This window comes from Octopus sinensis, linkage group LG24, assembly GCF_006345805.1.
Source record: "Octopus sinensis linkage group LG24, ASM634580v1, whole genome shotgun sequence".
NCBI classification, from domain to species: domain Eukaryota; kingdom Metazoa; phylum Mollusca; class Cephalopoda; order Octopoda; family Octopodidae; genus Octopus; species Octopus sinensis.
Genome location: NC_043020.1, coordinates 21,268,888 through 21,284,128, shown reverse-complemented (window position 1 = coordinate 21,284,128; position 15,241 = coordinate 21,268,888). Strand labels below are relative to the sequence as shown.

General features: G+C 37.3%; 1 protein-coding gene across 1 annotated transcript in view; it reads left to right on the top strand.

Annotated features, from left to right (window-relative positions):
• LOC115223763 (trafficking protein particle complex subunit 9) overlaps positions 1 to 15,241 on the top strand; it is a 171,557-nt gene that overhangs the window by 149,086 nt on the left and 7,230 nt on the right. The window contains exons 21-23 of the mRNA XM_029794414.2: positions 2,304 to 2,463; positions 7,454 to 7,547; positions 9,683 to 9,784. Of these exons, the coding sequence (XP_029650274.1) occupies positions 2,304 to 2,463; positions 7,454 to 7,547; positions 9,683 to 9,784 (356 nt within the window). The remainder of the gene's footprint in view (positions 1 to 2,303; positions 2,464 to 7,453; positions 7,548 to 9,682; positions 9,785 to 15,241) is intronic.

Genomic DNA, 15,241 nt, shown 5'->3' with positions numbered 1-15,241 from the left:
GATGCACTGGGGCTGGAATGTTACCACTAGCAATGAAGAGCACTGGTGGACATGGTTGGCTCTACACATGATGATGTCTCTGGGACCACTAACCTGGGATGACCCCAGCCTTATCAAGCAAGAGCATGAAACAGCAGCAAGCAAGCAACTTATTCATTTCCATGGGTTAAAAATGATAGTAACTGAAAACAAATGACAATGAATAATTTTGTATTTTAATTATAGAAAATAAATAATTTATTAATGATAAATTATAGGCGTAGGAGTAGCTGTGTCGTAAGTAGCTTGCTTACGAGCCACATGGTTCCAGGTTCAGTCCCACTGCGTGGCACCTTGGGCAAGTGTCTTCTACTATAGCCTCAGGCCGACCAAAACCTTGTGAGTGGATTTGGTAGACGGAAACTGAAGGAAGCCCATCTTATATATGTATATCTTTATATATAAAAGTGAAGTTGTGTGTCTGTCTCCTACGATTTAGATTCCTAACTACTCCCACATTTTGCGGTGCAGTTTAACCAAAACCGGGTATCTTATAGTCGTGATTCATATCGAGCCCTTCTGGGTATTAGCGCGCATCTACGATGAGTCTATGATTTAAAAAAAAATTTACCATCATTTTTTCCATTTTAATGCATTTTTTCGCTATTATATAAGGGAAGTAACTCTCTAAAAATGTCTACGATGAGTCAATGATTTAAAAAAAAATTTACCATCATTTTTTTCCCATTTTTAATGCATTTTTTTGCTATTTTTTGGCTCTCTAAAAATGCTTATATAGTTACAAACCCGAGCAACGCCGGGCGATACTGCTAGTATATATATACACCATAAATCCTCGAGTATAATCCGCATTTTTTCCCCAGAAGTTAAAGGTCAAAATCCCTAGTGCGTATTATACATGAGGTTAAAAATTAAAATTATTTTCTAAGCAATGTTTGAGTCTCTATTTGCTGTCCAGCAATGTTTATTCAGACGCATTTTGTGATGTCGGGCTCAAAAATACCTTCAGCTAAGCCTGAAAGCAATGAAGTCATAAAAGAATCATCCATAACTTGCAGTAAGCAACATTTATTAAACGTTATTACTGTTATTTCTTTATTTTCTGCAAACAAAATGCACAAAAATACTACACATTTGCATTATGTTATATATACAATAATAATAAAGTACGTTACCATATACATTTTTACAAACCAAGGATGTTATATAGACCTCCTTAACTCAAGTTAGAGAAGGGGTGCATATTATACACAAGGTTTAGGTCTTTCAGAGGTACAGCCCCCTAAAAATCCCCTGTGTATTATACTCAAGGGCGGACTATACTCGAGGATTTACGGTATATATATGTATGTGTGTGTGTCTGTGTTTGTTTCCTCCCAAAATCACTTGACAACTGATGCTGGTGTGTTTACGTCCCCGTTCAGCAAAAGAGACCAATAGAATAAGTACTAGGCTTACAAAGAATAAGTCCTGGGCTTGATTTGCTTGACTAAAGGCGGTGCTCCAGCATGACCACAGTCAAATGACTGAAACAAGTAAAAGAGTAAAGAATGATGAATGTTTATAACACATAAAAACTATAATTTACAAAAGAGTTGAAAATTAATGTTCAAATGGTAAATTATAACATTTGCTTGTTTTCCTTCAATTTTTATTAATAATATTCATTAGCAAAGTTATGTTTACAAATTCAGATGGAAAAGAAGCAAATTGTAAACATTGGACCTTGGTATATCATCAGTTGCATTTCTAATCACTGATAACACAATGTCCCACTTGTATTGTAATTCTAACTGATAAAGACTTTTTTGAAATCTATTTACAATAAAAATTATTGTGCTTGGTTTAAATATTCTATTTCCAAGAATACTCAGCTCCCCCATAACATTCTCCTTGTGAGCTCACAACACTGCCAAAGTTAAGAACTACTGCTTATAGAAACCTTTAATTGGCACCAGTACTTGATTACTACTTTATTTCAGTGATCCTGGATAGATGAAATGCTAAAGTTAACCTCAGCAGGATTTACATTCTGAATGTTAAGAGCCATAACCAAAATACTGTGATATGATATGAGTATGTCAGTCTACTGCTACCTGTACTCGTTTAGGTTAACTTCTATCTTTCCTCCTTTCAGAATTGATGTAAAATAATTTCCAGTAGTATACTGTAGTCATTTTGATCACCTGCCTCACTTCTTTACACATTTATATGATGATAATATCTATTTTAATATTGTTAAAATAGCAATTATAATGATGATGATGATGATATTTTACTCTGTTGTATGATAATTCTTGCAGAATAGGCATTCCATTCACAAGATGTCACTTACCTGAACAGGATGACCAGTGTGTGGTGAAGAAAGCTACTACATGTGATGTTGTGTGTCCTGTGGTTATTGAACCTGTCGATGTATGGAAGATGTACATTTTCAATTGTATTGACATTAGGTGGTCAATTGTATCCTTGAAGAAGAGAACTGAGAGTGCAGTCTGTGTGTGGGGGGGGGGAAGGTCTGCTGTGGAACATGAATGTCAATTAGTATATTGATGAAACATAAGGGCAAGCAATCTAATGGTCAAGCTTGACTCTTGGCTCTCAGACCAGACAGCACACTGTGTTCTTGGGAAAGGAACCTCATTTCATAATGATTCAGTTCACTCAACTGAAAATTAGTTGCATCTGTTTGCTTAATGGCACCTCAAAGACTAAAACCTTGTAGTGAAAGGTGCCAGTAGTCCTTGATGGCTATGGCTCACTAGATGATAATGAGCAGGGAGGGGATTTGTTTATTGTTTAGCCCCAAGTCAGTTATAAATCAGAAGACCTGTCATCTACTCACAACAATCCCAATTATTCAATGTGTCATTCTTAGAGAGGGTAAGATTTGATGTGAATTGCTTTAGTTGTTATTTTTAGCAATTTGAGTACCCACATAGAATCTCCTTCATTGGCTTGTATGGAAGTGGATGGGTGTTTTGATTTATTGGATTTGTTGCAGGTATTGATGGGTTCTAATGGAGTCTGGAGATGGGTTTTTTAATCACATCAATGTCATTAACAAAGGCATGGATATTACAGAATCATACATTCTTCTCTAGACTGTCTGTAAATCTGAGGTGTTGAGTCTGTAGAAGTGAGCTTTATCAGCTCCAGTATAGTTGAATGCTGAATTCTCACATAAGCTGTCTTGTCTGTTACTGTATTCTGGAACTTGGTGTCATTAGATCATCAGTAAGTAGTAAGAAATGTAAGAATCATTCCATGCTTTTCATGTTATCTGGCAGGGCTCGTTCTGAGCACTCTGATTTTTTCAGTGAACATACTAGCTCCCTCGGGCACTATTAATCTATATTTTAAAAATAAATCATTGAGGATATTTACTTTGAGGGGCCATTGACATGAAAAAATAATAGCTAAGTTGATATTTAATATAATGAGAGAACTAAATATCTAATTAGACATATATGTACATAGTAGGGGACATGTTCAAATCTTTTTAAAACTCTTTAGCAAAACATAGATTTCTCTGTATTTGTTACTCTAGTAATAAGAGAATCGTTTAGTAGATTTACAATATCATACACAAGTAGATATGAAAAAAGAGCATATTTAAAGATAAATTCAAATTAATTATTCAAAGATGCCAGCCACTTGAAAAATAAGTTAAGTTAGTGTTAATATAATGTAGTGAATATCAAATCCCTTATCTCAATATATATAAACGGCAAAATTTCTGCGTGTGTGTCCTTTATACAAATCCACAATTTTTCAGTTAGAGAGCTCGCACTTTCTATGGTCATTCAAAACCATCCAAGGGTGGTTGTGCACATCTTTACATTTCCCCAGTCACCTCGCAAAGCCATTAAAAAATCAATAGAAGTAACTTTTTTGTGAATTTTCTATCCAAAACCCAATCAAAATGCCCGAAACTTGATACGCCAATTGAATGCCAGCTAGCTGTATGTGATTGGTCGGAGATTTGGACAGTACTCGTGTGTATGTGTGCACGCACGCAGCTGTATATGCATGCACTAGCACTATGACCCGGCGTTGCTGGGTCATACTGCTAGTGAAGAATAATTGTCCAGAGAAGAAAAAGCAATATTAAGCTCATTGACTAATGAAAATTTTTTCAATCTCAAGATATATAATTCGTTTTACACCTGTGTTTCTATATAAGAATAGGCTACATGAATATATTATTGAAACCTTGTTTTACAGCCAGATGTCCTTACTGTCACTGTCACTCAGTCGTAGTCCTATATGTATGTATATATGCACATGTCTCTCACATTCATGTGCATATGTGTGCATGTACCAGTAACATTTGTTTGACCTTCTCTCTCTCTCTCTCATGTATTAAATCTGATGATTTAATACCTGTCTTAGAACAAGTCATTGTTGTGAAAACTGAACATTTGTCCTCTTATCTATTTATTAATAACCTCCATATTAACTTTCTTCATATGAGGGGCGTTCAATAAGTAATGCCCCTGACCCACTTGCAGTTGTTTGATCTAGCTGAAATTTTGCATGTGCACTTATTTATACCTCTATAGATCAAGTGGCGAATTACAGCTCTGAACTAATTTTGGTTTCTGATTTACAGGTGTTTGAACTGAGTCAAGTGTGAAATGGAGCCTGTTGAGTGTCGAGCAGTGATCTGGTTTTTGTATTTGAAAGGATGCACACCATGGGAGACTTTTGATGAAATGAAAGTAACTTATGGTGATGATGCCCCATCATATGACCTTGTAAAACGCTGGCATTGTGAATTCAAACATAGTCAGAAGTCTGTGGAAACAGCTCCCAGATCTGGTCGCCCCAAGCCCCCTTCTGCCGTTGATGAGACATCTGTCCGTCAAGTTGAGGCTGCCATTTTGGAAGGTCAACGCATGACTATTCGCCAAATAGCCCATAAGGTCAAGATTAGTACCGGGTCTGTGGAAACTATCATTCATGACCATTTGCATATGCAAAAGGTGTCTGCCAGATGGATTTCCAGGTTGCTCACACCTTTCCAGAAGCAAGAACGCGTTGAGTGCTCGAGGATGAATTTGGAGATGTGCCAAGAAGATGAGTCAAAATTTTTCAAAAGACTGATCACACAGGATAAAACCTGGGTCCATCACTATGATCCATAGACCAAAGCCCAGTCAATGCAGTGAAAGCACTGTGACTCACCTCCTCCAAAGAAGGCAAGGGTGCAGCCCTCCGCTGACAAGGTTATGCTCACAGTCTTCTGGGACCAGGACGGAGTAGTGATGACATATTTCCTAGCAAAGGGTACCACAATTACAGGAGCCTATTATGCTTCACTTTTTAGGAAATTAAGAGAAGCTATCAAAATCAAGAGGCGGGGCAAGATCAGCAAAGGCATCCTCCTTCTGCAGGACAACGCTCCGGTCCACAACTCGCGTGTCGCCAGATCAGAAGCACAGGCGTGCAGCTATGAACTCCTCCCCTTGCACCCTCTGATTTTCACCTCTTCCTAGCCATGAAGTTGATTTTAAAAGGAAAGCGTTTCCCAGATGATGCAGCCTTGATTTCTGAAGTCACGTCGTGGTTGGAGGACCAAGCTGGGGTCTTCTACAAAAACGGTCTCCAGAGCTGTATCAAACGATGGGAGAAATGCATAACTCTGGGTAGTTCCTATGTAGGAAAAGATTAATAACTGTGCCAAGTGTCGTTGCTCTACTGCTATGGGAAGTGGGTCAGGGGCATTACTTATTGAACGCCCCTCGTAAAAGATGTGTAATAGTATATCCTGGATATGGGTGTTACCAACTATATAATATCAGGTGTGTCTTAAATTTTTTTATTACTTAAACTGTGTTATGGTAGTCAATGATCATAGAACATGACAGTGAGAATTGAATTGAGAGAGTCAGAAAAGATACTGGGAAAGATTGGAGAAAGAGCAAAGAGAGGAAATAAGAATTAAGAAGAATAAAGAGAAGAGAATTAGGAATGGTGAAGAAATGATGAGAAAAGGAATGAAATAAATTCAAGAAATGGATCCAGAAGGTGTCACATGATTGATGATGAAGCTGAAGCTAATAGGATAAACATGAGAATTGTTAATCAAGAAAGAAAGCAAAATATGAATGATGATAATGGGCAAGAATATTTTTGCCAGAATATGAAAACAGTTTAGAAGAAAAAACATGACTACAGAGAATAGACAAGATTTCCTCAGAATTGATTAAAGGATTATGAAGGAAATTACAAGATATCATTCCTGAGTGGGGAGATGGTTATGGTTGTGGAAATTCCATCGGTACTGCTAGTTGTTATAATTATGGTATCATTAATTGTTATAGTTAGTACTGGTTGTTATTTTCTATTAAGGTAGCTTTGATTGCTATAGTAAATTATGCTATCACTAATTGTTATAATTATGATATCACTTATTGTTATGGTTACTTATGGTAGCACTTAATTGTTGTAGTTAATCGTGGTAGCAATGATTGTTATAGTTAATTATGGTAGCACTGCTTTGTAGAATTAAGATGGACTGTAGTTATAGTATGTAAAGGATGAAAAATTCAACACAAAGACGAAGTATAAAATAAGTACAGAGTTGGTATAAGTTTGACACTCAGGAAATGGTAAAAAAGAAGGAAGTGTTTTTAATGTTCTCAAGTTTCCCTTCTCCAATTTTTTTCTCACACCATCTCTATCCTATCTTTCAGAAGAAAAATATATACTTGAAACATTAAAACCATTTCCTTCCTTTTTTCTTATTTCTTGAACATCAAACTAATGCTAACTCTGTTTAATTTTACCTTGTCTTTGTGTTGTATTTTTCATCTTTTGCGTGCTTAGTATCCTATTGTGAAACCCCTAGCACCTTGCTATAGTATCCAAATTAAAAATCTCTACTTTAAACCATGTTTCAAGTGCCTAACCATTAAGATCACTGTTTTGCTCCAGGTTCATACAGTTTAGCAGATTAAAGTATTACTCTGAATAGAATGTCAATCTGTCTCAGCTAACTTTCCCAGATGATCTGATACCTATTCCTTCCGACAAGGATGGATTATCAAAATTGTTACAATATTGAACAAAATGCCCAGAGATTATTTAATCATGACCCTTTACATTCTAGATTTAAATCTTCTCAAGGTCAGCTTTGTCTTTTATCATTCTGGGGTCAGTAAAACACCAGTCAGTGTACTGGGGTCAATTTCTATTTCTTATAGGTCATCCATGATGAAATAAATTACACCTGAAGCAATGTATTGAAATAACATTCTAGGTTTCTGGATATCTGGTCCCCAAAGTCAGTCATTAAAACATAATTTGAAACATAGGGTTTTTAAATGTATGTATAAAAACACAAGGGATTAGGTTAATTGATAATGGGGCAATACCATGGCATATTTTTCTGGTGTTACAATATATTTGTGACATATCATGGATGTACCTTAACTGTTGCACCCAGCCAGCTGTGAATGCTACTGGAAAAGTTTCTCTTGATAACATAGTGTGGGGCACATCACAGATGAACTTGATGAAGCTCAGTCCTATCAAATGGAGTAAGTACTCTCTCTTTCTTTCTTGTTCACTTCTTTCTGTATTTCTATATGATACATAGCTTGAGAAATCATTATCACTACCACCACTACAATGATCAATCATAACTACTACCACTACCAATCATGGTCACGTCACTCAACCTAACAGAAGTAGCAGTCAAACCACCCTCAAATCATAGAGTTCAGAACGCTTTAAATAATATAGGTTGATCACAGCTGGAACGTCTTTGACCTTAGTTTTTAGCCTTAGGTCATTTCTGACTAAGCTAACTCGGAGCTAAACAATGACAACCAACATGTCCATTTTGTGCAGTTGCTGCATGTGTTATACATATTGGTCAATGTCACTTTCTCATGCCAAGCTGGAGGCTTCTATGTAGATGTTCAGCCTATTAGAATTAGAAGCTAAATTTCTCTCACATTACACTCAATTGTCTTACAAAAAAAGCGACATGTTGGATAATGTATGTTATGGGACTAAACAATAGCAACAAATTGAAATCAAGCCAGTAGGAAAGCATCTTTGTGGTTACTCAGTCTGCTAAAAGTAAAAACCAAATCATCCTCATCATACTCTACCATCTTAAAAAGAGGGAAGGACATATTACCTTGATACAGTATCTTTTATTTTTACTTGTTTCACTCATTAGATCATAGCCATGTTGGGACACCACTTCAAAAGAATTTTTAGTCGAATGAATTGACCCCTGTATTTTTTTCTCAGCCTGGTACTTATTCTATCGATCTCCTTTGCTGAACCACTAGCTAATGGAGATGTAAACACACCAACACTGGCTATAAAGCAGCACACATTTAGACACATATATACACATATACAACAGGCTTCTTTCAGTTTCTGTCTACCAAACAAGGCTTTGGGTGGCCTGAGGTAGAAGACACTTGCAGTAGGACTGAATCCAGAACCATGTGGTTGGGAATCAAACTTCTTACCACACAACCATGCCTGTGCATATGTCTAACAAAAAGAAAAAGATGAGGCTATCATCTTCGATCATATGTCTGCTCCATCAATGCCTGACCTTGCCCTAAGTTGCCTGTACCCTTACCCTTTCCCTAACTCTGTATTAGTTTTGCCATGATTATTTTCAGTACTTCCATTATTTGGTTCTTAAGTTTTAGACTCCTATACTTTCATCTTGATCAACTTCTTTATTGAGATCCGATTCCTAGCTGTAACACTGTTCATCTTGATGCCACTAGCAGAATATCATGTAATCTCATTTTCTATTATTCTAAATTGTTGTACCTCTGAAAGAAAAACTTATTCATGTAAAGTGTATTAATATTAGGTTCATGATCATTAAGTTGTGGAGTTGACAGTGTATCCTTGAACAAGACACTTTTCATATTATTCCAGTTTACACAGCTGAAAATGAGTACTTGCTGAATGCTAGTGAATCCCTTTTCCTCTCCAGCTGTCACATCCTCAATGTTACTCTGAATCATGTGATGGGTGGCCAAGAAGATGTCTATGTCTTCTCATGACTCCTAAAACAAGTAGTCAAAGGATCTTACTTACTACCAGATCATATTCATTTCTGACTGACAACTATGGCTCTTTTATTATATTTGTTCAGCAGCTGTGTGGTAAGAAGTTTGCTTCCTAACCACATGGTTTTGAGTTCAGTTCCACTCTGTGGTACCTTAGGCTAGTTTCTTCTACTACAGCCTTGGGCTGACCAAAGCTTTGTGTGTGGATTTGGTGGATGGAAACTACTATCATATATGTGTGTTTTGTGTCTGTGTTTGTCCCCACCACCACTTGACAACTAGTGTTGGTGTGTTTATGTTCGTGTAACTTAGCTGTTTGGCAAAAGTGACTGATATAATAAGTACCAGGCTTTCAAGAAAAATAAGTACTGGAGTCAATTTGTTCAACTAAAAAGTTCTAAGGCAGTGACCCAGCATGGCTTCAGCTTAATGACTGAAACAAGTAAAATATAAAATTCTAAGCTGCTAGTAAGGTAACAAATTTATTTTGATTCTTGGTTGTAGTTACCTCACTTTATATAATCTGTTAATTCCATTCAGGGAAATCAACATTCTCATTGTGTACTCCCTTTAAGATGTGTGCTTGTGAGAAATTTATATTTTGCTTTGTTCTGTATTTTTAGCTGTGGTTGTGAACTCCCAGTTTTTTGATGTGACCAATGTACCGCAGGTCACAGTTGGAGAGTTAACCAGCCTACATATTACCATGATGAATGCCGACAATGGTAAGTTTGATGTTTTTGTAGTTCAGGTAAACTTTGATCAACTCTTCTCAAGCAAATGTATAAGAAGGGTAAAATTAGTTCACCTGTTATTCTTGCAATTTAGTTAAACCATCCAATTATACATATATTTATTGGTATGTATAATGTCTGTTTTCATTTATATATTTAGAAATATATTTTTGTCTATCAGTTGAGTTTAATGTTTTTCTATCTGTCTGTCTATGTGTGTGTTTAATTATTTGAATATATGAAAAGTAGCTTTTAACCAGTTTCCTCTCAACTTAATATTTGGCACGAGGTGTCTTTCCTTATTTTCACAGTCCTTCTTATCTACCTTTTCACTCTCTTCTTAGATACACCACACATTATCATGACATTCTTATTCTTTGAATTTTCCATGCTCATGAACAGAATTGCTGTTTATATGCTCTTTCTGTCTTTTTTTTCCTTTTTGTGTGTGTGTGTGTGTGTATATACATACACACATACATATATATATATATATATATAATATATATATATATATATATCAATCAACATCAATGGAAACTGTAGTTGTGATACCAGTGCCGGTGGCATGTAAGAGAACCATCCGAACGTGGCCGTTGCCAGCGCTGCCCTGACTGGCCTCCATGCCGGTGGCATGTAAAAAGCACCATCCGATTGTGGCTGTTGCCAGCCTCGTCTGGCGCGTAAAAAGCACCCACTACACTCACGGAGTGGTTGGCGTTAGGAAGGGCATCCAGCTGTAAAAACACTGCCAGATCAGACTGGACCTGTTGCAACCTTCTGGCTTCCCAGACCCCAGTTGAACCATCCAACTCATGCTATCATGGAAAGTGGACGTTAAACGATGATGATGATATATATATAAATAGATGTGTGCACTTTTCCCTTGTTAACAATTAACATACATATATATATAGGAGAGTATTGTAGTTAGCTTGAAGCATTGTGTATTATTTGTAAAAAATAATAAATTATAATATTGTATTTTGAATGGCAGAACAATGCACTATAATAACAACAATGGATTATAATAGCTGTTATAATTTAATCATCCATAGTCTGATATATTTCAGAATATAAAAATTCCTTCTTCAGATATCCCTAGGAATTGATTGAGTCACTGCTATAATCGATTTTCCACTGTTTTTTTTTTTCTTTTTTCCCCCAGAAGCATCGCTGCACTGGTCTCATGAAGCTTCTTTCGGAATTCCTCGTGAGAAGTTCATGAGGGTGGCCATGTCTCAAGCTTGTTTGTACTGGCACATCTGTAGCGCTGCTTCTAAGTTATATATTATACATGCAGTTTCCTTTTTTCTCCCCTCCACGTTTATCTTTATATAAATAATACATGAGCATGTCATCAGAAAAGAACCTACACGCACCAAGATGTAGGTAGAAAATATATTAATGGCTAAGCTCCAGCCTGTTGTTAATTTGGAGCTCTGGTCTCTCTATGAGGATAGTTTCCTTAATTCTTAGATTACCCAAATTTCTTTCATTGGCCTCAATTGTGACTGTTATGCTTTTGTTGGTGTTCCGGTATCTGTCTAGATGTTTTCTGAAACAGGAGCTCTCATGTTCAGATGTTCTTTGAACATGTAACGGTCTTGTTGTACTATCCACACAGAACCTGTTGCATTTGTTACATTTCTAAAAACAACATTTACCCGTTGGTATAAGTCTGTGTCATGGGTGGGACAGTTTGCTAGTGTGCATCGATTGCAGTCTTGCCAGAGTGGGCTAGTTTTATGTCTAGTCCTTCTCATCTTATGGCTCTTTGGATGGCTGTAGTTACCCTCTCGCTAAAATGGGGTATTTTAAGGAAGCATGGGTTTTCTGTGTGTTCGGTATGTTGGTTGTTTTGGGTACTTAAGCCAATTTATAATGGATATAGGGTACCTGTTGGTTTTTAACATTTCTAGGAAGCATGTAGTGTGGGTCACCTTGTTCTCTGTCCTGCTGCACTTGCTCTGGATGCATGCAAGTTCATTTCTGGCATATGCTAATTTGGCACTGAGTGGAAGTGCTGAACTGTACTGGCTGCTTTCCTGTGGACCTCTCCTTCTTCCGTTATTTTCAGTTGGAAATCAAGTAGTGATAGTGATGTCGTCAGGATGTTCTATAGTGAACTTTATGTTTGTGTCCATGTTGAACGTTATGAATATTCTGTCAGCCTCTTCATGATAGGATGTGAGTATGAGGATGTCATCTATATACCTGGTGACATTCATTGTCAGACAGATCTGAGGATTTGGGGTTATGTGATTCTATATATGGGATTTAGGGTGGGGTTGGGGTTTGTTAATCAGTGTGGGAGTGAAAGTAGTGAATGGTCAACACAAGATACTTGACTGGGGGCAGAATTGGGAGGTGGTGGGGGTGTTAATGGAGTGTTTTGTGAAGCCATTTGAATAGTTGAACTTTGGTCAGAAATCTAATAACCAGATGTTTTTCCAAATTCTTTTAGTAATTTTCTATATTTTAAGTGTGTGCCTGGGATGGTGGTATTAAGGCGGCGAGCTGGCAGAAACGTTAGCGCGCCGGGCGAAATGCTTAGCGGTATTTCGTCTGTTGTTACGTTCTGAGTTCAAATTCCACTGAGGTCGACTTTGCTTTTCATCCTTTCGGGGTCGATAAATTAAGTACCAGTTACGCACTGGGGTTGATGTAATCGACTTAATACCTATGTCTGTCCTTGTTTGTCCCCTCTGTGTTTAGCCCCTTGTGGGTAATAAAGAAATAGGTATTAATGAGGTGTAAGATACCTATCTTTTGATAAAAATGTTTGTTAACAGAAGTGTTTTTAATATTTTTTTTTGGTTTGGGAGAAGAGGTGGGTGAGATCATGTTAGCCCAAAAAGTATATACACATCTCACTCCCCCTCCCTCTTTCTCTCTCTCTATATATACAAATATATACATACACATATGCATACATACACATATTCATACATACATACATACATATGTATACACATACAAATGTACACACACATACATACATATAAATACTATATACATATCTATCCATACATACACATTTATATGCACACCCTCAGTTACACATATATACATATACACACATGCACAGATATATGAATATATACACACACATATATGAATGCGCATCCATACACATGTATATATAACCCACTCTTGATGAAGGAAAACTACAGGCACCAAAAATAATTAACATATTAGCCAAGAAATTAACAAAATAGGAAATCAAACTATTAGAAAATGGACTGATGTTCACACTCCTCCCGAAAGCAAATCAAGCCGATCTTATAAAAGACACAGAAGATTTTTGTTGCAAATTACACCTAGGAGAATTCTTCCAGGGTGTAGAATATGAAGAGGTGTCACTAGCGAAAAACAAAAAGAGCTTTAAACCACCACTAAATAGTGACAGACACCTGGAAGAATACATAACCTGCCTACAATGATTGGCGCTGTCACATATTGCAGAAATGAAGCCCAAATGCAACATCCCTACAGACTAACTATTTGCACTAAACAAATTACAAAAAGACTCCTCAATAACCATAAAAGAAGCCTGACAAAGGTGGGGCAATTGTCATCATGAACAAAAACCACTACAAAGATAGGATCCTGGAACAGTTGAACGACAAAGGAATTTACAGGAAAATCAACAAATGTGAGGAAAAAATTCATTGATTGAAGTAGGTAAACTGACGACAAAGAACCAAAATAACCTCACACTATAGGAAATCAGTTACTTAACTAACTTTGAAATGAAAACCTGCAATTTTTATGGATTACCGAAAGTTCACAAATCCAAAGAAATCCAAAACAATATAAAAGGCAAAACTTCATATGTTGAAGTACCAAAACCAACATACAGCATTAAAAGTTTTTAACTCTTATTTCTTGCAATATGGATGCTTTGGCAACCTCAGTCACAATTAGTAGCAATAAAACAATGATCTTATCCCAAGAATGAGATAGAAAGCCTTCTTTTATGATAATAAACACTAGTCGGATGAAAGCAATAATAAATATAACCTTAGGTCATACAAAAACCCTCCTCACAACCTCCACTTATATAAAAGCTATACCCTTCTCATTTTCCCTATTTGTCTCTGATGACGGAATATCCCATACTCTGGGATATTCCAGAGGCAGCTGTAAGACTTTGAATTTTTTTAAATAATAATGTGTATGACTTGAGATGTTTGCCTTGCCTTAACATTTGTTGTCCTCTTTAACAATTATATATGTATATATATGGAGATATACACACACACACACACACATATGTATATACATAGATAAATATACATAGTTGGAATTTACAAAAAAAAACAAAAGATGAAGACTGGTGTGTAAACAACAAACAGGTGTTTAATGCTCGGGAAGGTGAGAAAGTCTTTTACATTTTGAGTCTACGCTCTTCAACTGAAAGGAACACAAGAAAATAAACAGAGAGAGAATAAAAAAAGAAAGCTTTATTAGCAAGTGGTCAATCATAGTGATAGCCGGACAGAGGTGGTCAGACAGGAGAGCTAGGAAGAAGGGGAGATAATAAAGTAGTGGTGTTCCCAAAACAACGGTGTGTGTGTGTGGTTAGGGGCTGGTGACCTTGACGTGTGGGTGTGTGCATGTGTAAGTGTGTGGATGATGGTGTGGGTGCTGAGAAGTGGTCAGTGCTAATGTGTGTGGGGTGGTGTGTGATGGTGTGGCGTGGGAGTGTGGAGGATGCAAGGGTGGGTTGGAATGAGGGGTGGGACGGGATGTATAGGGATGGTGGGTTTGGGGTGTGTAAGGGTAGGGTAACGATAGAGGGGGTGAAGATGAAGGGAGATATACATACATACATATACATATATCTATATACGTGCTTGAGGAGACCTATTGAGTCAAGTACATCAAAATCAAAATAAGTATTAAATGGAAATTGCAGTTGTGATACCTGTGCTGGCAGGACATAAAAAGCACCATCCGAACGTGGCTGATGCCAGTGCCGCCTTGACTGGCTTCTGTGGTGGCACATGACCGGCTGTGCTTGAGGAGACCTATTGAGTCAAGTGCATCAACATTGAAATAAATATCAAATGGAAATTGTAGTTGTGATACCTGTGCCGGTGGCACATAAAAGGCACCATCCGAACTTGGCCGATGTCAGCACCGCCTTGACTGGCTTCTGTGCCAGTGGCACATAAAAAGCACCAACCGATCGTGGGCACTGCCAGCCTCCCCTGGCACCTATGCCAGTGGCACGTAAAAAGCACCCACTACACTCACAGAGTGGTTGGCGTTAGGAAGGGCATCCAGCTGTAGAAACACTGCCAGATCAGACTGGAGCCTGGTGCAGCCTCCTGGCTTCCCAGACCCTGGTCAAACTGTCCAACCTGTGCTAGCATGGAAAATGGACGTTAAGCAATGATGATGATGATGATACAGTGGTGGGCACAGCTAACCAAAATA